This window comes from Falco punctatus (assembly GCF_963210335.1).
Source record: "Falco punctatus genome assembly, chromosome: 7".
In the NCBI taxonomy this organism is placed as follows: Eukaryota; Metazoa; Chordata; class Aves; order Falconiformes; family Falconidae; genus Falco; species Falco punctatus.
The window spans coordinates 1,192,348-1,211,871 of record NC_137587.1 but is presented as its reverse complement, the minus strand read 5'-3'; the positions used below and the strand labels follow the sequence as shown (position 1 = coordinate 1,211,871).

At 43.3% G+C, this 19,524-nt stretch overlaps 1 protein-coding gene across 4 annotated transcripts in view; it reads right to left on the bottom strand.

Moving 5' to 3' along the window:
• Positions 1-206: 206 nt before the first annotated feature.
• Positions 207-19,524, bottom strand: part of RPAP1 (RNA polymerase II associated protein 1) — a 41,874-nt gene continuing 22,556 nt past the window's right edge. For 3 of the 4 annotated variants that reach the window (XM_080394986.1, XM_080394987.1, XM_080394988.1), the window contains 13 exons: positions 18,045-18,179; positions 17,690-17,869; positions 15,564-15,721; positions 14,078-14,257; positions 13,098-13,299; positions 11,104-11,213; positions 9,049-9,244; positions 7,988-8,137; positions 7,379-7,521; positions 5,136-5,940; positions 3,830-4,006; positions 3,090-3,146; positions 207-2,316 (listed from right to left, as the gene is read on the bottom strand). In XM_080394986.1, the coding sequence (XP_080251112.1) occupies positions 2,161-2,316; positions 3,090-3,146; positions 3,830-4,006; positions 5,136-5,940; positions 7,379-7,521; positions 7,988-8,137; positions 9,049-9,244; positions 11,104-11,213; positions 13,098-13,299; positions 14,078-14,257; positions 15,564-15,721; positions 17,690-17,869; positions 18,045-18,179 (2,649 nt within the window). In that variant the 3' untranslated portion in view covers positions 207-2,160. The remainder of the gene's footprint in view (positions 2,317-3,089; positions 3,147-3,829; positions 4,007-5,135; positions 5,941-7,378; positions 7,522-7,987; positions 8,138-9,048; positions 9,245-11,103; positions 11,214-13,097; positions 13,300-14,077; positions 14,258-15,563; positions 15,722-17,689; positions 17,870-18,044; positions 18,180-19,524) is intronic. The other variant, XM_080394989.1, reaches the window with a different exon arrangement.

Sequence of the window (19,524 nt, the reverse complement as noted above, 5' to 3'; positions counted from 1 at the left end):
TAATCCCCATCCTGCACCTTCCCCAAGTACACACAGCTGTTACTGACCCACCACACAAGCAGGATGCCGCCTTTGGCCTGAAGAGCTCTTACAGAGCTCCAAAGCTTAGTGGATTTCCTCACAGCAGTAGCATTCCCTAAACATTGGTAAATTACAAACAGAACTATCCAAACTCAAGATTTAAATAAAGGAAAGCATTCTCATAGTTCCAAAAGAATCAGCAGAGCTATCAAAATATTTATTTACACCCTGTACACATTACAAAACTCAACTTTGCACCACGCAAAGGACTGGCAGAGTTCTAAGTGGAGGTCTGAAAAGCAAAAGGCAAAGCCCTTGATGAAGGCTGCTCTTAAATGGGCAGCTAACAGTCTTTAAATTTTACCATCCGTTGCTCTTGAAAGACAACTACCGGGCTCTCACCACCTAGACAGACCAGAAACTTTAATGCCTTTGAATAAACTTTTAATCACATCAAGTAATTTCAAAATAATTAACAAAAAAAAACCCAACGTGTTGACCACTGTGCTTTTGTTACTTTGTGCCGTTGACCTGCAGCAGAGAGGAACCACAGATCAAAAGCTGCCACAGAAGAGAGGGGAAAGGGGGAAAACAAAGAGGAAGAAGACGACAAAAAGAGAGATTAAAATGAAACATCAGTTCTGCCCATGTCCTATGTGAAATAAGGGGGAAAAGATGAAACTGTGTATTTTCTGGCAACTTAAGGGGGACCAGTATACTTAGAAAACCGCCAAGACAGCACCACAGCCGTAAATTTGCTAGCTGGAATTCATTTATTGTCTGGAACAGGCCAGCCTGTAACTGTTGAAACTATCAGCAGTGTTTCACACTCTTATTAGGACATTCATTGGAGCAAGATTAATACAGGCAAGGTTTCTTGGGAGGGAAGCTAGCTTGGCCTGTTTGATAGGTAAGGAGAGAAGCTTAGGTCTTCAGGCTAGGCATCACCCTGCACCTTCCAGAGGAATTCGTTCATAAGAAAAAAACCAAAAGAAATAACTTTAACAAGTTTTGTTCATAAAACTAAGTTCTCCAAACAAAAGCCTGCCAGTGTGACCTTAGTTCTGCAAAAATTATTGGATATAAACAAACCACACAGTGAGATCATACCTAGAATAAATTCTGGACTTGACCTGGCACTTGTGATGCATCTTTTAGGGCACTATACTTGTAGCCCTTCTGACTGAGACTGCAATACAGAATTTGGATGTGGGAGTGGGATCAAATTGGGAACTTTTAAAATCAGGTTTAAGCTTAGAAATGCCACTTGAAAATTTAAATTACATTCTCCTCAGAGGGCAACCAACACATATTCTAGCTAAACAAGCTGATACTGTGGTGGGGTTTTTTTTCCTGTAATGGGGAGTGGTTACTGGTAAGAATCCTGCCCTACAAAGAAAGTATTTTTGATCTTATTACACATCTAACGTTAATGGAGAAAAGAAAGCAGTTTAGAGACAATCCAAGACAGCCAAGGGAGGATATCCAGTGTTTGTACTACTGGATTAGAAACTATAATTTCTTAGAGGTCTGACACAATACATCTGTGTGACTGGTTGTGTGCACAAGAACACTGTCCTGGAGAAACTGCTTGTATATGTGTGTGTGTGTGTATATATATATTTAAAAGAGCTCTCAGGATCAGCTTCTTCCCTGTTGTATTGTCATTTTATTCGCAGGGGATGGCGTGAGGAAAGAATCATTCAAAATTCAGGGTACAAAAAAAAGCAATGGAAAGATCTGGGGAAGACAGACACCATCTTGAGAACCCACAGTCTCCAGCCTGACTGAACAAAATAGCTTTTCCACTTCCTTCAGTTTATTCAACACTCCAGTGCCTTTGAGACACATTCTCACCTTCTCCAGGGAGCAGCAGAACAACCTGAAAGAGAATGGAGGAAAATGCTCCAGCGTTCATCACAGAGAGGCTACACACGCTTATTGTCTGTCGTATCTTGAGAAGACGTGTATTGTTCTGCAGGGCTTGGGAGCATTCTGCTAGTGCTTCACTTTGCAAAGGTGTCAAGACTGTTCAGGTAAGACACTGAAACTCTCCGAAACGCACATGGTTTCGTCAGTGAAGCATAAACTGAGCTCTTGCTTTCTTCACCTTGGCCCTCTTCTTGCACAAGTGTTTTGCTATGAGACTAGTGCTGGTGCATTCTCCTTGTTTTCTTTCTGTGTCACCATCTGCAGGTACTTCAGTCTCATGGGAGGGAGCTGCTCGTAAAGGTCAAATCCCAAAGGGCTCTCTGCATTCAGCATTCTGTAGAAGAGCAGGTGCTTTTTCAAGGTCTGAGGAAAGAAGCAGCAGCCATTAAACACATCTGAAAAGAATCTGTTCTTTTCCACCCTGTCTCCAACACAACATAGCACCCTGCCAGATGGTACAATCCCACCATGCCCAACATATTTAAGTGCATAGCTCTTCTACTGAAGACTATAAAAAGTGTGTTTCTTCCAAGAGAATTCAGTTTTGATTTGCGTGAGGATTCCTCTTATGAACACAACTCCACTGTCTCCTCAACAACCCCTCAAAAAGACTTCTGGCCAAAGCCCAAACAGGCTTTTGAGTGGGATCTAAGAAGTTACCCTGGATGCTAAACATGAAGGGCCAAATGACACAGCTCTGTCACACAATGATGAACTTTGGCAAGCTTCCTGAGAAAGGGAGAAACCTTAAATCTGTTTTGTCCTTTTTGAGGGAATCATCCAACTAAGAGTCAAAGAAGATCACTGCTGGCCACCTATTCATAGTTGTGTTGGAATCATCCCTCTAGGACCCCTCACTGTCCAGATATAGTGCTGTTTGGGCAAGAGGCACAGAAATACAGTACAGGAGATTCATCTGGGCTCCAATGGGCTCTGTTTTGAGTTCAGTTACTGAAAGACCCGGACAACAGTATTTATAGCCATCACAGGTCAAAATCCTGCTGCTAATCTTCTCCCATTCTCAAATTAGCAAGGAGGTTAAACACAAATTTCAAAAGCCAAAGGTAAATCTGTAAGAATACCATGCCTGAAAAACTTAAGACCCAGTGGCACAGACTGAACCTTACAGATCCTACCTCATCCACCAACAGCCACGTCTTTCTCAGCATGCTTTTCCGAGCCGCATCTGTCTCCTGGGAACAAAACATGTACATTGCTTAACATGATGCAGTGCCACCTTTGCCCACAGGCATACATCCTCCAGGAGGATGCTTTGCTCATTATGATGATGCTCCAAAGAGCATCTTGTTCCATCAGAAATGGAATTGAGATGGCTAAAGCCTGGATCCTGCCTCTCCCCCTTCTCCTAACCTGAAACTCTGCTGGCTTCACAACTTTCAGGTAGAACTGTAGATCAGAGGGGAAACATTAGCAGGAGTAACCACTGCTAGAGACCCCAAGGCCATGGGAGGGCTTCTGCTTGGTTATTCAAGCAAAGTGAAAAGAAAGAGTACTCTGCACCTTAAGATTACCCCAGGCAGAGGTTAAAACTATTAGAAGCTCCTTCTGCCTGATCAGCTTCCTCATCCTCTCTGCTTCACTATTCCTCCCCAGGCCTGCACTATAGTCCACATAGTTATCAACTTCAAAAGTTTAGGATTGACTAACACTAATGCAAGTGCTTTAGGGTATAATGAACAAGAGGTGCTGTTCTCATCTCATATGTGGATACTCAGCTGACCAAAAAAAAAAACATTTGCTCACAACGTTTTCAAGCCCAGAGTCAGTGATTCACAGCAAGCCACACTGACCTGTTGGGAAAAGCAGATGCAAAACCCAAAGCTTCCAGCCCTGAGACTCTGCTATCATTACCTACCTGTGTCACGCTGTCCTGGGAGAAGATAAAGCTGTTCACGTGAGCCACAGCCACCACGTAAAGAACAGGGCACCAGGTGTGGCGCAGTGCACCAGTGACCAGTGTTCGGAAGTAGAGTCGCAGAAGGTTCAGGTTATCCTCAGGAGGTGAAGTGTATCGCTCCAGCGGCACAGGAAACTGCAAGAAACCCACCCAGAGGCAACATCACAACTTTTTTTCAGGGTCTAAGTAGTGAGGGGAAGTTCAGGACTTTATGGTGCCCTTCCCAAGCTGTTTGTGCGTGTGCTCCTATGTAACACAATGTACCTCAGTGGCAGAACCCTCCGCTTGGAGCGGAGCTGTTACTGCCCACGCTGGCTAACGAGACAAGCCTTTGACAAATCATCCTCAAGACCTCTTCAGCTCTCTAGAGAGGTGTTTTACTGGTTAAATCACTGGCATTGTATTTTAGCTCAGGTAAGAAGAGTGGTTTCAAAATAAGGAGACAGACTACTTTCAATAGCACAGCTAAATTCCATCTCTTGTGCTCTGCTCATTCAAAAGAAACACAGTCCTGCACTCGACAGATCAGATTTTCTTGTTGAGTTACCCAGCAAAGTGCAACTCCAGCACCCCTAAACGTGGAAACATGGTTGAGAGGAAAAATGACTGCTTGTTCATGCATTGGGCAACGAAAAGGTTCTCACCAAGGTGAACCTTTTTTTGAACCTAAGCTGAGCAAAGACTCATTTAAGGGGAAGGTAACTGCTGGCAGAAGAGCATGAGGTGCAGACTAGCCCTTCGTACATACAGGCTATATGAGAAGAAGGTTCTCAATCGTTAGGCCAAGCAGGGTGTGGGACAGTTTCCACTGAAGTCTGAACCATTTCACAGCTCCTGCCCTCCACATATACACACTATCTGCTCTCAAAACAAAGTTAACAGGTTTCTGAAAATTATTATGATTATTGTACAAGGGTCTGCACATAGAGGAGATGGACTCTGTTATTCAGGCTTACGATCAATCAAAAAAAACCCCAAAACAACAAAAAGCCCCATATACACTGCTGTCACAGCCCTAAATCTAAAGAATGTTGCTATCCATTCCTATTCTATTTTACATTCCATGCATTGCACTTTCTTCAGAGAGAAAAAAAAGCTTCTAAGCAAAGAAAGCATGCTAATTCTACTGGACAATGAAGGATGAGGAAGAAGGGGAATTGCTAGGAGGATGCCCAACTCCTCTCCAAAGTTGCAGAAAACACAGGCAAGAGCGCAGTAACCCAGAAATACGCAGTAACAGGCAACTACCATAAGCCAGGATTACCTGCTGGAGCGGCACTCCCAGCGCCTGCAGGATACTTGTGTGCTCCCCAAAAACAGAGAGACGCAGATGAACACTGAAACGCTTCTGTAGAGGTAGAAGAACAAAGACTCCAAAGAGTGGATCTCCAAAGGAGACACCTTCAAACTGCTCCAGGAGACTTATATAAAGATCATAGAAGGACACCAAACCAGGAAGAGGAGCATCCAAGTCCAGGGAGTCCAGTTCCTTGGGGTGGCAATATACAGAGAGAAGAGCAGCTGTGTAGTGGTGGACCGGTGCTTCTAGAAAGAGGTCACTGCCTGTGAGGAAGACACACATAAGCCGTGCAAGTTTGGCAGCAGTAGGGATGCTCTGAAGCGTTTTAGCACGCCAGGTTTCTAGCAGCAAGACCCACTGCAGGTTCCAGGTCACAATGTTGACAAGATCAAGTGGGAGAGAGTTCAGTACAGCCCCAGGTGTCTCCGTGTTAGTCACTTTGTTGTAGAGGCTGATAAGCGGAAAGAACGGCCAGTCTGAAGGCAGGATGGGCCCTTTGGCCTCAGGAAGCAGCAGTGACTGGATGAGGTAATTCTGTCCTCGATAGGATGCTTGGGAACGCATAAGGGTATGCTGCAAGTGGACAAAATGAGAAAGGTAGCAGGAGCGGATCAAAGGCAGATTCTGGTACGATTCTCTCAGCAGGGCACCACGAGTAGCCTTTGAAAAAAATGCTGCTGCAGAGCCAGGCTGTGCCAGTTTGGCACTGGTACCTAGATGCAGGATATCAGAGAAGTCAGCTGCTTCTGGCCCTCCAGCTTTCCCTTCACTGCAAGATGAAGACAAATACCAGCTTAAGAAAGAAAAAAAAAACACCAAAAAACCACCAAAACACCAACAAACAAAACATGACAGAAATTAATCTCTACAACCTTCCTGGATCAGGGAGAACAGTATACGCCAGGGGTCCTCAAACTTTTTAAATAGGGGGCTGGTGCGCAGAGGAAGTGGCAGGCAGTCATCTGTGGCTGCTTGGTTCCCCCCCAACACTCAGTGGGGAGGGGGCGGGGGGGCAGGGGAGTTCTGTAAATACTGGGGGCTGGATTGAGGACCCTGGGGGGCCATATCGGGCCCGCGGGCCGTAGTTTGAGGACCCCTGGTATACGCACAGCACAAGACTTCTGAGAGCATTCAGCTATGATATTACTGAATGCCTGTAAGGCACCAGCTATCTTGGTACTTACAGGAAATTTACAGAACTACATTTGGAATTAGCAACGCTAAGGCCTTGCCATGAAAAACCTTCACACAACTCCAGCAGTCTGGTATGGAGGCTGCAACCCCTCTTCCAGAGGACAGTCTACTTTCCAACACAGCTGTCAGGGTGCCAGGATGAAAATCCACATATTATAAGGCCTACATGAATCAATAAGACAATTGCCGAAATAGCAGCTTTGCAGCTACTAATTGTGGTGGGGGGGTGTTTGTCAAATCCATATACCACGATCTCAGACCAGACAGTCTCAGATTACCTGTCAAATTCTCACAAAATGGTAGCTCTTTAGCAGGTATTTGTAAAACAAAAAAAAACCCCTACAAAAACACACACCTCCAAGCCACCACAACCCAAAAAAAGAAACAAGCCCACTCACAAACCTTCCTTCTTTCTGGAAAACTACAATATCTCCTTTCAGCACCTTGGTGCAACCTCCTACAGGGAGGCACCATGGCAAATTTCAAAGAGATTGTGATGAACAAAATAATCTGCTACCATTTTCTTGGTCAGACATGGGAGGCTTCGTATTTGAGATGGTCATGATTTCTTTCACCTTTCTTCCATGCAAGGTGGAAGACACCACAGTTGTTGAATCAGCAAAAAGTTGCGTGAGAACTTGTATAATAAGGGTTTGAGTTAGATTTAATAACATTTTCAGGCTATGTCAAACTCCCATGTATTTTCTAGACTTACTGCTCCCAGGACAGCAGATGCTGGACCTTTGGGAGCATTAGTTCTATCAGGAATACACAGGACTCTTGCCACAGAGATCAAAAGAAACTGGTCACATTTCTCAACATTGATACATCAGAAACAAATCGGACTGCTCATCTGATTAGAAGGCTCTGTGACTGGAGAACATGCCAGTGAGTAAAGTCTGAATACAGGCCCTACCAAAGGCCAAAAACGATGACAAAACTGCAGTGCCAACATGTACTTTTTCAGTTTTCCCATGTACCAGACTACAGAAAGGAAAAAATGCAAAGCTTACGGAAGAAACTCTGGATTAAAGGCAAGATCCAATAGGACCCCATAAACCAGATGCTCACTCCCTGGCAACAAACGGCTTAGCAACGCCATGGCAACACAGTGATGGAGTGAGGCATGCTGGGCGTAATCCGGACAAGTGCCTGCCTGTACGGGAAACAAAACAACAGATTAAAGCACTGTATCATCTGCCAACGAGGGCAGGAAGATCAACTGAGCCAGATCTCACTGGAAAGTGAGAGACTGAGGCAGACTGCAAGAACTGTCAACATTCTTACTGAGATCATTCTGCTTCCCCCGACTGTCTTAGGCAGCCGGACATCTTTTTTTAGCAGCACATTTGAAAACTTTGTTCTCACTCTAGCCCAAAGACAGGCAAAAATATAATTGCGCCATTCAAAGTACTTTGGATCTAAATCCCCACATCAGTAATTATAAAGATACTATTTGTTAGTGGGGCATAAAAAGACAGCCGGAAAGTCACCAGACATAAGTCAAATATCAAAAAGAACATGGATGCAAAGACCGGTTTCCAGTCTGACACACTGAGTTGGAGAGGCCAGCATGAAGTCAATTCCTTGGGTGAAGGAAATGAAAGAACTAATAGCAATACCATTCTCTGAGCCAAGGCTAACACAAAGTACTGCAGGTGATATTCATGGCGCAGGATCCACGCAGACGATGGAGTTACAGAGGGAGGTCCGGTCTGCCAGCTCTGATGCAGATAATCCTTCAAGCCTCTGAAGCCCAGCACAGAGCTGTACTATAAAGGAATCAGAAATGGAGAGAAATACTACTAAGAGAGTTTGTGCTCAGAGGAAAGTAAAACACAGCCCTCTCCAAGGCCTACCCCCGCTACCCCCTGCCTTCTCACATGAGAACTCCTGTCAGCTACTTCAAAACAGATATTTAAAAACAACCTGATAAAAACCTGCTTTTCTGCCTCATGCATCCACCATGACCATCCCCACTGCAGGCAACCAACAGTCAATGCCACCATTTTCCTTAATGCTGTGTAAGGCAGAAGTCTGGCCAGCGGCTTAAGATGTTTCTCTCTCATCTGACCAGACACTCCTACTAGTAACCGGTCAGCTAATTCAACATAAGGGGACAGAGGAAAGCTTTGAGAGAGCTTATGCTAGGTACTCCATCTCTCTAGGGCTCTGCCATTTCCCCTTCAGAGTTTGCAGTCTTCCATGACTCTCTCGTTCCAAAACTTCAGGACAACCAGAAGTGGGAAGAAATCTCTTCAGTCACTGTAGCACTCATTTTTTTGTTTAATTTTATCCAGTTTTTCTTTATTATATATGCTTCAACCATCCCTTTCCTCCTCTGACAGTTATTTGCTTAGCCAAACAACAGGTATTTCACACTTCTCCTTTAAGTGTCATTATCATCCATCACCTGCCCTATAATTCCAGCTTCCCAGTGTCAACTGGATATTGGAATTCAAAGAAAGAAGATTTTTTTCGGATCATTATCTTACCCGTTTCCGACAATGGGCTTATTTAGCTCTATAGTACTTTGACATTTTTTAAAACAAAAATACACAAAAATTCCTTTTTAATAGCCCTATTATCATCACTCTTGAGCCTGGGAAGATACAAATGCTAACCTCTCTCACAAATATATCATCATTCACCTAGAATTTACGGTAAAAAAGTCCATTCTCACCTTGCTGGTCAGGCCCTTGTGAATGTGAGTGACGCTGTTGATGAGAAATAGGAGGGCGGTGAGGAAGGGGAAGGGTGACTTGGAGCCAACCAGGCTCAGAGGAGGTTTGCCTCCAGTGCAACTCAGAGATGCAATGCTGAAGACAGATTCTGGTGCAGGGGAACAGGACAGAGGGTTGCACAAAGCAGAACATGGCCTGTGTAAACAAGATCGAGGGGTCAGGTCAAAAGCACTCATGCCGCTAAAGAATTATCTTGTAGGAATGTTACTGTCCAAACTGTGTCACACTGCAGTAAAATGGAAACCCCAAAGATTGTGCAAGAAAAAAACCTAGTATCAGTTGGTCAAGTACGTACTACTGCCATACGAGCCAAAGCCAGTGAGCCATCATGAATTCTAATCTTCAGCTAAATTGTTCCTGACATGCAGAAATTCTGATGCAATGATGCATCTCTGATGTCAAACATTTGAAAGCATTGGGCCTTTGATTAAAAAAAATACACACTTCCCCATGTACATACGCAAACCAGGCTAATAAAGCTGTGCACCTACTCAAGACATTTCCATAATAAATTGACAGGCAAAGCCAAGAAGCCAGCTTGTATCTTAAGTTGACATTGCAAAAATGCTGCCCCTTACATACTCGTGAAATGCGTATTTTTAAAGCCTATTCAGAAAGAACCTAGCTTTAATGCACACGAGCATGACTGTGTATACCGCTCTTCGTATGCGTGCTCATTCTCCACATGCAAAACTAGAACTTGTCATACCAGCAGCACTTGCGGGGCCCACACTAGGCATACCATGTCTGTACAAGCAAGGTCACTACAAGGAGAAGTGACCATAAGCATGCTGCTCAATGGTAATGGGGCAATTTGGAAAATCCTGTTAAAGTTCCATATCATTACAACAGAGAACTAATTCTTTAAACACATTGCTCTTCTTGCCACTGGCATTACCATAGGAGATGCATGAACACATTGGGGGCTCACAAAGTACCCTGAACTGGCCCTGCTCTGCACAGAACATTTAGACAAGATTGTCAAAACACTAAGGCAGAGATTAGCTGACTCTTCATTTTTACCAGCCAGTGTTAAGAACAGCCTAGGAGAACTCTTGCTGATGGGCTTGTACAGCCTGACCAAACGCGTGTTCTCAGACCTCAAGGACAGGCAGGAAAGGAAGGGTCCATGGAATGCCCTCACGTCGGAAGCTTTGGTTCCAAGAGCTTCAAACCTCAGTTCTCAGACATGAAAGAACACATGGGCCAGACTGCTGAGTGTTCAAGTACCACTTAAACCCAAAGATTTCAAGTGTCCCTTATATGTTCTCAACAGCAGCCAGATGTCCCCCTGACTGCAAGTTAAGCCTTTCAGGGTCCCCCTCCCGAGGATCGATCACAGGCCGGTAGGGAGGCTCCCTCTACAGTAGAAACACAGAATATCTGCAGGGCTTAACAGTTCCCAGAGCCGGAGAAAAAGCTTGTTATCCAAATGTCTGAAAGAACAGTTTGTGATCTGGCCTTTTGCTTTCCTGCAGGGGCTTTCAAAGCTTTAGTGAAGCTCTGCAGGAGCTTGAAGACGAGAGTCTGGTTTAAACTATTTTACACATGCAGCATCACACACAGCATGTAAATGGTACATGAACACACACTCTCACCTCCCCAGTATAAGAGGGACTCAATCTGATGTTATTTAAAAAAAAAAAAAAAAAGTGAAACCAAAGAAGAATCAAAGCCAAGAGTGATTAAAATCAATCTGAAATTGATACAAAAAACACAGCTACATGGAAGGGCAGAGATGCAGACCCTGCAGCAGCACCAGTAGGAAAGAAGGAACTGGAGAACCACTGCGGCCATTGTGATTTTTGCTGTGAGGGGAAAGAGGACAAAGCAGGGTGTAGACAGAGCCCTGCTGCACTCTCATTCATACATATGGAGCACATATGTACAGGGGAAAGAAATGGGAGGGGGGAAACTGCCACACAGTACAGTAGAGAAATGAGGAGGCTCCCTTAGCTTCTGGCAACAGCATCTTAGTAGTGAAATAATTTTACCTGAGCAAGTCCCACATGCTGTGTATGGCTGGCTGGCTGAGAAGGGGCTGCAGCACCTCTGAAGTCAAACGTTCCAGTTCCTCTAAGCAGTCAATTGGATTGACTGATGGCTGCAGAACACAAGGAGAAAGACAGGAAAAGATGGAGAATTAAGGCATTCCAGTGAGGGCAAAAAGACAAGTTGATTTAATCGCTTTCTCTGTGTTTATTATCTTTTTGCCAGACCACATCATCTACAGAGTAGTACTGCTCTAGGTTAGAGCTGGCCTCACTGTTGGTAGTGTGGAAGGTGAGAGCTGGTAACTCAAGGTGTTCTCACACTCAAGTATTAAAATACATTGCCAAAACTTCTTAACTGGCTGGAACGTATGGGATCCTTGAGATCAAGATTCTCTAAATAAAAACTTGCCCTAAGTGGCTAATACATGCTGATCTTTCTATTTAACTTGAAGATGACACAAAGGTGATCAGAACTACCTTGAGAAAGCAGAGTGGCACCATGAGGCTCTCCAAAACAAAAATTCTTAAAAGAAAAATACCAGCTGTATAAAGTGTGATTGACAGCAAAGCATGACTGTGGACGAACACAGCACAGAGGAGGATCTGGGGCTTTTAGAGAACCATCTGAATTCTTCCAACTCTAGTAAGCAGTATTCCAGCTTGAAGGAACATGTTGGCAATTTTTCATATTTTTCCCTTCATTAGAATGCTACTTTAGGACACAGAAATACTCATTTCCATGACATAAAGTTTCCCCAGGTGAAATCCCCCCCCAGAAAGCAGTAAAATCTACATGAAAATGTTAAATTTAGTTTTTAGTAGTCTAACAAAAATATTCTAAAAAGGTCCTACTATACACTAGTTACAAGTTGATTTTTGGTTTTTGCACTCGTCCATTCAAATTTGCTACATACGATTTTACTTTTTTAAAATCAGATTAGCTAACAACAGGTAGACAATTGAACTTCTTTTTAAGTGGCATTAAAAAAAATATTATTTCATAGCTCAAAGACTTCAAATTATTTTGCCAACCACTCTTCTGGAATACCTATAAAGGTTAAAAAGTAATATTAACCTCTTGGTTATCCTGATTCTCTGATGCTCAGGACCTAACGACAGCATGTGAAGGGTACTACCCACCTGTGGGGCACTGAAGACATCTTTAAAAGATACTATCGTTCTCCACCCCAGTCACAACTAACAAACTCAGTTGTTTTGGGCAAGTTTCAGAGGAGTTGCAGAAGCAGGAATAACTACAGCCATTAAATTACTCCTGCACCTTGAAGACAGCTCTTCCAGGTCAGAACTCGGGCACATCAGTTGGGCAGTAAAGAGGAAAATTGCATTTATCTTTAGAACATGAATCTTTAAGGTAGCTAAAGTATAAGACATTATTCTTCAACAGTATCACTTTAAAAGATGGTCACATACTACAACTGTAATTGGGTTTCAGAACTTGACCTTAAATGTCAGTGGGGCAGCAAGTAAGTTTATCTTTATTGTTTCCTATCCAAGGTTCATATGGCATGAACCATGTGAATCTTCCAAACAGATTGTTGCAGCGTAGCTGTCCACATGTAAGCTCCCATACCACAGCAAATGCAAAAATGTCCAACTTGATTTAGCCCACGAGGAGAAAGGGCTGCCAAACTAAATTAGGTCACATTTGCTTCATGCTTCAAGTCCCTGCAGCAAATCAGAACAATCATAGCACTACCACATACCTTGAAGACTCTGCAGCCCACAGGAAGAACAGACAAGAAAGGAAGACACTGATATTTGGCACTGCTAATGTGGAGGATCAGCAGACTTATGATCTATGATGCTAAATGCCACACAGCCCAGATGTGAGCTGTGGTAAACAAAATCTAGTCCTCAGCTAGATGCCTCAACATCTGTCTTTCTCAGCATTGCCTCTAAGTTCAGGTTTTCAGAGGTAATACACCGGCTGACGCTGGTAAGATGAAAAGGCAACCTGTATTTTCAGGCCTTACCTGTTGGCTGCAAGCACTGTAATAAACTCCCAAGTAGATCACATAAGCTGTGGCCAGAGGCTGGAGAGTTAGCCAAGTTTCTGCCTGGGATATCTCCTGGAGGAATTTTTTCAGACTGGTCTCAAGGAAGGGCTGTAAGCCTGACACTTGATTCCACGCTACTGGAGGAGGTAGAATCTGTTCAGTATCTTCTGAGCTATTACTGAAACACAGTGGAAGAATGACACAGGATAGTGAGTACGTCTCAGAAACAACCGTCTCTCTAAAGCATCATTTTCAACAGCAAGGTCTCCAATTGCACAAAATCTGGAAGGCGATACCCAGCAACAGCACCAGGGGGAAAAAAGCCTTTGCACATTCCTACAAATCAATTTAGGCAGAAAGGACAAATGTAGAATCTGCTCATGAAAGTTGAAGTTTCTTCACCTGCACTACTCTGTCCTTGAACTACGCTCTAGTTTCACCAAACACACTACCTTGGTATCCAGCTTTGTTTAAAGAGTTTCTTGCTTTTCACCAGAAAAAGTACCTGTGTCTTCAGCAAATTCTACTGCTTTGATGTCTACCAAACCCAACCACCTTTTAATCTTGACCTACCTCAGTCTCTGCAGAGAGGTTCTTCCCTCCAGACCTCAGGGACATGACTTTCTTCTCCCCAAAGGGAAGGTCAAAGTCGCTTCCTAGCTCCTTTCAGCAGAGCGTTTGGCAACCGCTGCCCTTCTGCCCCATAGCTGAACGCAGATTTTTACTCCTGCCTCTTACCATGCTAGCAGGCACACAGATGTCAGACTAGATACTGCTTATGACCTTGTGTCAGAGGGAACGCACCCCACCATGCAGGGGGACGTGGGGCAGTAAACCATCCAAAAGGAAGCAGGGGTGGCAGGAGGGAGAAAGTGATAGCCAGGTCTCCAAACCAGAGAGGGAAAACAGGATGCCAACTACTCAGATACACAGAACTGGTGACAGAGAGGGCCTACCTGCTCAGCTTGGCCTGCAGCTCCGCTGTGTAGGCTGCTGTTTGTGTCACTTGTATCAGCAGAGTAACTACTGCCGTAGCTCTCTGGACAGACAACTCAATCATAGGGCTCTTCCCACAGCAAGGGCTGATCAATTCAGGCAGGGACTGCAGTATCCTCACCAGCACAGGGTAGAGATCCCTATAGTACAAATCACAGAATACATGAGGTTGGGTCTCTGGAGAGCATCTGTAAGTTCAACTCCCTGCTCAAACCACGTCAGCTAGAGCAAGTTTGCCCAGGAACATGTCCAGTTGGACTTCTGACATCTTCAAGGATGGAGAGTCCACAATCTTCCTGTACAACCTGCTCCAGTGTTTGACTGCTTCCCAGTAAAAAAATTTTTCTTGCACTTAAGTGAAATTTCCTGTATTGCCATTTGTGCCCATTGCTTCTTGTACTTTCACTTCATACCACTGGAAGAACCTGACCCTATCTTCTTTATATCCTTCCATCACATATTTTAACAGTTGCGAAAATGAGATTATGAGAATGATCACTACCACCAAAATAACAAAAATAAACAGACATGGAAAAAAGATGACAAAGAAAGAACACTGTCATTCCAAATTCATCTGAATGGGACCTACCTAAGACTCTGCCTCCAAGCACTGCAGTAACTTCTTGGAAAAACTATTATTCTTGTTTGCCTAGTTCTCAAATATTCAGTCGAAGTATCCCCAGTTACAATCATGCAAATTTAAGGAATTTTCTGCTGCTTCTCTTTCCTCAACGTTATTTGCAGTGCTACAAAATTATATACAGTTTTTACTTTTTATTAACCAATAAACCTGCCTGGCCTGGAGAAAACAATGCTGTTACAGAGAGAGAATCTCCATTCTGAAACTTAACACTGGTCTCCCTTCTACTCCTCTTCAGCGGAACTCCACAGCCATCTCAGTGCTTCCAAGTCAGTGCAATAACAGAAAGAGGACTCAATGCTTGAGGTAGGTCAGACTTATCCCAGTGCCAACCTCGAAAGTCAAGCACAAGAACTTGAACTGACCTGAAAGTCAATGCAGTATGCAGTCTGTCTGCATCAGTCTGCCACACTTAGCATGCATGCTGGTGACTGCTGCCTACAGACTGCCCTTAGATCATCAGATTCAATCCTAGGGGTGCTGCAAACTATGCATCTTGATGTTACACAAGCACAGATTATTCATGCTTTCCAGGGGAGAAAGATGCAGCCCTAAAAAGTTAGGGTGATCTCCTACAGCACAGAAGAGAAATACCAAAATAGTAGTACTTAAAACACAGGAGATAAAGAACAACCACAAAAAAGACAATACCTTTAGAAAATGTGAGGTTTACTGTAGGAGGCCAGAGAAAGGGAGGTAAGACTCCCCGAAAGTAAAGACTGAGCCTGGAGATCCCTCTATCTGCCCCTCCGTCCGTTTTCTCTGTCGTGCCCCCTCCACCCCCAGCTGTCCAGATCTGGCTGTACCTGTAGAGATCGCAGGCCTGACCGTAGCCAGCAGCCACAGCCCACAGCCGGAAGGCTTCGGTGCTTAGCCTGATGGCTTCTTCCCTCGGCAGGGGCAGATCCAGTGGGTCTTCAGCTATAAATCGGCTTAACCGACTTTTCATTTCAAATGTGTTAAGCTGTAAAACAAACAAACAAAAAAGAAAAGGATGAACAAAAAAAAAAACAAAGGGATAAGAGACATGAGTTGCACGCATCGTTATCTCATTACTCTGACACACCAGAAGAGCTGCAGATTTCAGTAGAGCTCATTCTAAACTCCTCCTGCACTGTTCAAATCTGTCTTTATTTTGGGTAATCTTAAGGAACATACTACAATAAATAATCAATGGCTATTAAGAGAGAAGCATTCCTGGAAGTGATGCCAGGTTTTACCTAATCCGTTCCTAACACAAATCAACTACACCTAAATCATTCCTGACAGAGGTTTGTCTAGCCACACACGCACTTGTTTGGATGCTCTCTGCAGCATTTAACTGATTTGTAAAAAATACATACTATCCTTCTTTTAGTCATCATAAACAGAACTATTAGTCAGGATTCCCTGTAAAGATATGCTTATGAAAAACACTGTATACTAAAGTACTGAACTGATGCTGATATTCTTTTTGGCAGGTCATACTAAATGGTTTTCAGAGGTCCTACAAGCTAAATCTTTCTATGATTCTGTGTTTACTTTATAAGAAGGGTACTTCCTGTCTATTACTTTTATAAGATTATAGAATTTGATGCCTTGGAAATGTTCTGAGGTTATTTTAGTACTGAATTAAGCATGACATGACTCATTTGCAGTGGTCTAGAAATAATTTTTATCCTCCCCAACAACTGCGTATTTTTGCTTAACCATAAAAAAGAGCTTCTCTTTCCCTCTCCCACACATACAAAAGCTTGCATGTGCTCTGTCTAAACAAGTGAGATAACAATGACTTTTCACAACACAAGGACATATTATAGATAATTTAAAATTCAAATGCTTTAGAGACATCTTGTAGGGGAATCAATGCACAGCAGCAAAGGAGCTGATGAATCAAACTATGAATTTTGACACCCCTCCTACAGAACAGAGAGCAAAGTCAAATTTACTTCCAGTGGAGGAGGATGGAAGAATTTTGTTGTTAGCTAGAATAAATTCCTACATTGATGATTTTGATTTAGTTTTTTATTATCATCTTCCATTCCCATGTTTAAGTGCCTCTAACAAGCCATAACAAGAGTGCAACAGAACCAAAGCCTGAGTGGCAGGAACCTTGTAAGCAACCCTTGCATGCCTCGAAATACCTGGAGTACACAAAGCCTGAAACGGAGTAAAATTCACAGACTTTCTATTATGTTCCTAGCACCACTTACAGTCTTTAAATATCCCACTATCCATTATCAGCACATTATTCTATTTATTTTATAGTACAGACCGGTGTTCTGCTGATGTTAGCCATTTCCCGCATGGCAATTTATTAGATGCTGTTAACAACACTGAACCAAAACCCCCAAGGTGTCCATTGATGGGTGCTGCTCTTGGTAGATGTTACGCATTTATAGCACCAGTGTGATGACCTATATGAGTGAACGCAATTATCTCTGAAGTGGAAAACCTATCCAGAAGTAGGTAAGAGGAACTGGAAATACTGATAAATGACCTCAGAGTTATTAAGACAAATTAATGGCAGGGAAGTTCAACCAGGGTTGTAAAACACAAGGATAGTGATTGAATCTCTGGTTTATGAAGTCCTAAGCTGCCTACCACTGGAACATGGGAGCATACAGAGCACCACACACCAGTGTGTGCTCTAACCATCTGCTGTTGGTCAACTATCACTGAGCTGGGCTGCGTCATTTTGCATAACTGCACTATGTAAAACAAAAAAAAGTAGAAACAAGCTTAAGACAGCTCTTCTACTGGTACACAGCAGAAAGCATCATTATTATGACACCCCCAACTCCTTCAAAACACACGTATGTGCCTTCTTCATAGTGATTATTTCCGCTTCAGCTCAGAGTCCCTGGAATTAATCTTCTATCTTTACTTAGAAAGTAAGTCATAGAGAACTAAGGCCTTTGCAATCAGAAAAGCTTTTCTGAGATTCACTCACCAGTCTGGCTGTTGCATTTCGGCCTCCAGATGCCAACACTCTGATGAACTTCATAGCAGTGGCACAAGCAACTCCATGGAGGCTGGTGAGTAAACACCCTGGTTCAGCCACTTGGGGATCCCACCGAGTAGGGAGAAATTCCCTGACAATGGTCTCAATCAACCGAGGACAGTCAAGCAGCTACAGAGAAATAGCAAGCAGCACAAATAACTAAAGGTATGCAATTATGCAGACATGCAGAAGGCATTCAAAACACACAAGTTTGATCTCCTTGCCATAACTTTACCTGCTTCTTTCTTCCCTTTTTCAAACATTCTTCTATCATCCCCCAGCTCCTGTACAAGGGGAGACTTACCTGGCTGCATGCTTCAGAAGAGTGCCTTGCTATGTGAGTGAGGATGTGCAGTATATCCAGGACTACTGTCGGAACAGGTCGTACCACCTCCAAGATGTACCTCAGCCGGTGCTGGATCCGTGTCTTCAAAAGTCCCTGAAAGTTAAAAAAAAAGAAAAGTAAAAAAATTTCCATTATGCTCTCAACAATTGCCCTCTGAAATGCAGTTGCTGGAAGACAAAAGAAGATTCTATTACATCTTCTGCAGAGAGAGTTTTAAAATTACTAGTGGGAAAACAAAGAGGTAAGTTTCTGCAGATTTGCCAGTATGCTAGCAAACGAGCAAGAGTTAGCTCAAGAGGGCAGAACAACCAAACTTCTGTTCTAAGTCAGACCACTGGTGGGGTTTGGACACTTGTGTCTTCCAGAGTATGAAACTATAACAGGGAATAGGAAAATAACTTTCCCCATAAAAAGACTACTAAAACCTAATGTGGCTGAAAAAGGTTCTCTAGCTCCCCTTGAATCATCTTGGCTAGACACCACCCACAGCTAAGAGCACTCTGTCTAATAGTACCTGTCATGTCAGAGAAGAGCTGACAGAAGCAGAGAACAGACACAAATTCCTATTTTGCAGTAGGAAAAGAGATGCAGAGAGATGATGTGTTTTTTATTTTATGGTTCACAGAGCAGAAGACCACAATCAGTTTAAGTGACAGGGTTATGCATTCCTAGTTCTGAGAAAGGGCAACTCCCTAACACCAGAGTTCATAGTATTAATACTTTTTAAAAGCTGCAGCCAAGCAATGTTGAGGTTGTAGGCCTGATCAGGTTCAGCTACTAGTTTAAATACTTCTGTTCCAGCTGTGTGGAGTAATTGGGTTGTAACAGCCAATAAACGGGTGTGAAATAGAATTTCACAGCAGCTGGAACAGTGGAGAATTTTATCCCAAATACCTTCTGAGTTCAGGCCACTTGGAACAAGTTAAAGTCCATTATGCTGACCCATGCAACTGATTCCAGAATCACAAACCGATTTCATGCCTTCTACCTACAACTCTTTTGTTAAGCTTTTTAAAGTGTCACCTAGCAGACTTGTATGAAATCATGAAGCCTCTAAACAAGACCAGATGGCCAAGTACAGCAATTCATTTGCCCAGTTAGGCTTTCAACCAAGTGGCATTTGAACACAGGCTCAAGCACGTGGACTAAGTGATGTGATCACAGGTTTTAATGATTCCAGCAGCTCCACCAAGGCTGTTTGAGATAAAGATTGCTATTTTTAGATCTCGTATCAGCAATGCGGGATTAGGTTTGAATATGTGACGAATTCCTTCCAAATGCTGTAACTCTACCTGAGAAATGCAAACATGAACAATGAAACTGGGGAAATGCTAAGTAGCCACCTTACATCAAATACAAAAAGAACTGTACAAATCTAACTAGTTATGAACTATCCAGCTGTAAAGCTCTTGTTTGACTTTACAGAAGTGCATACAGA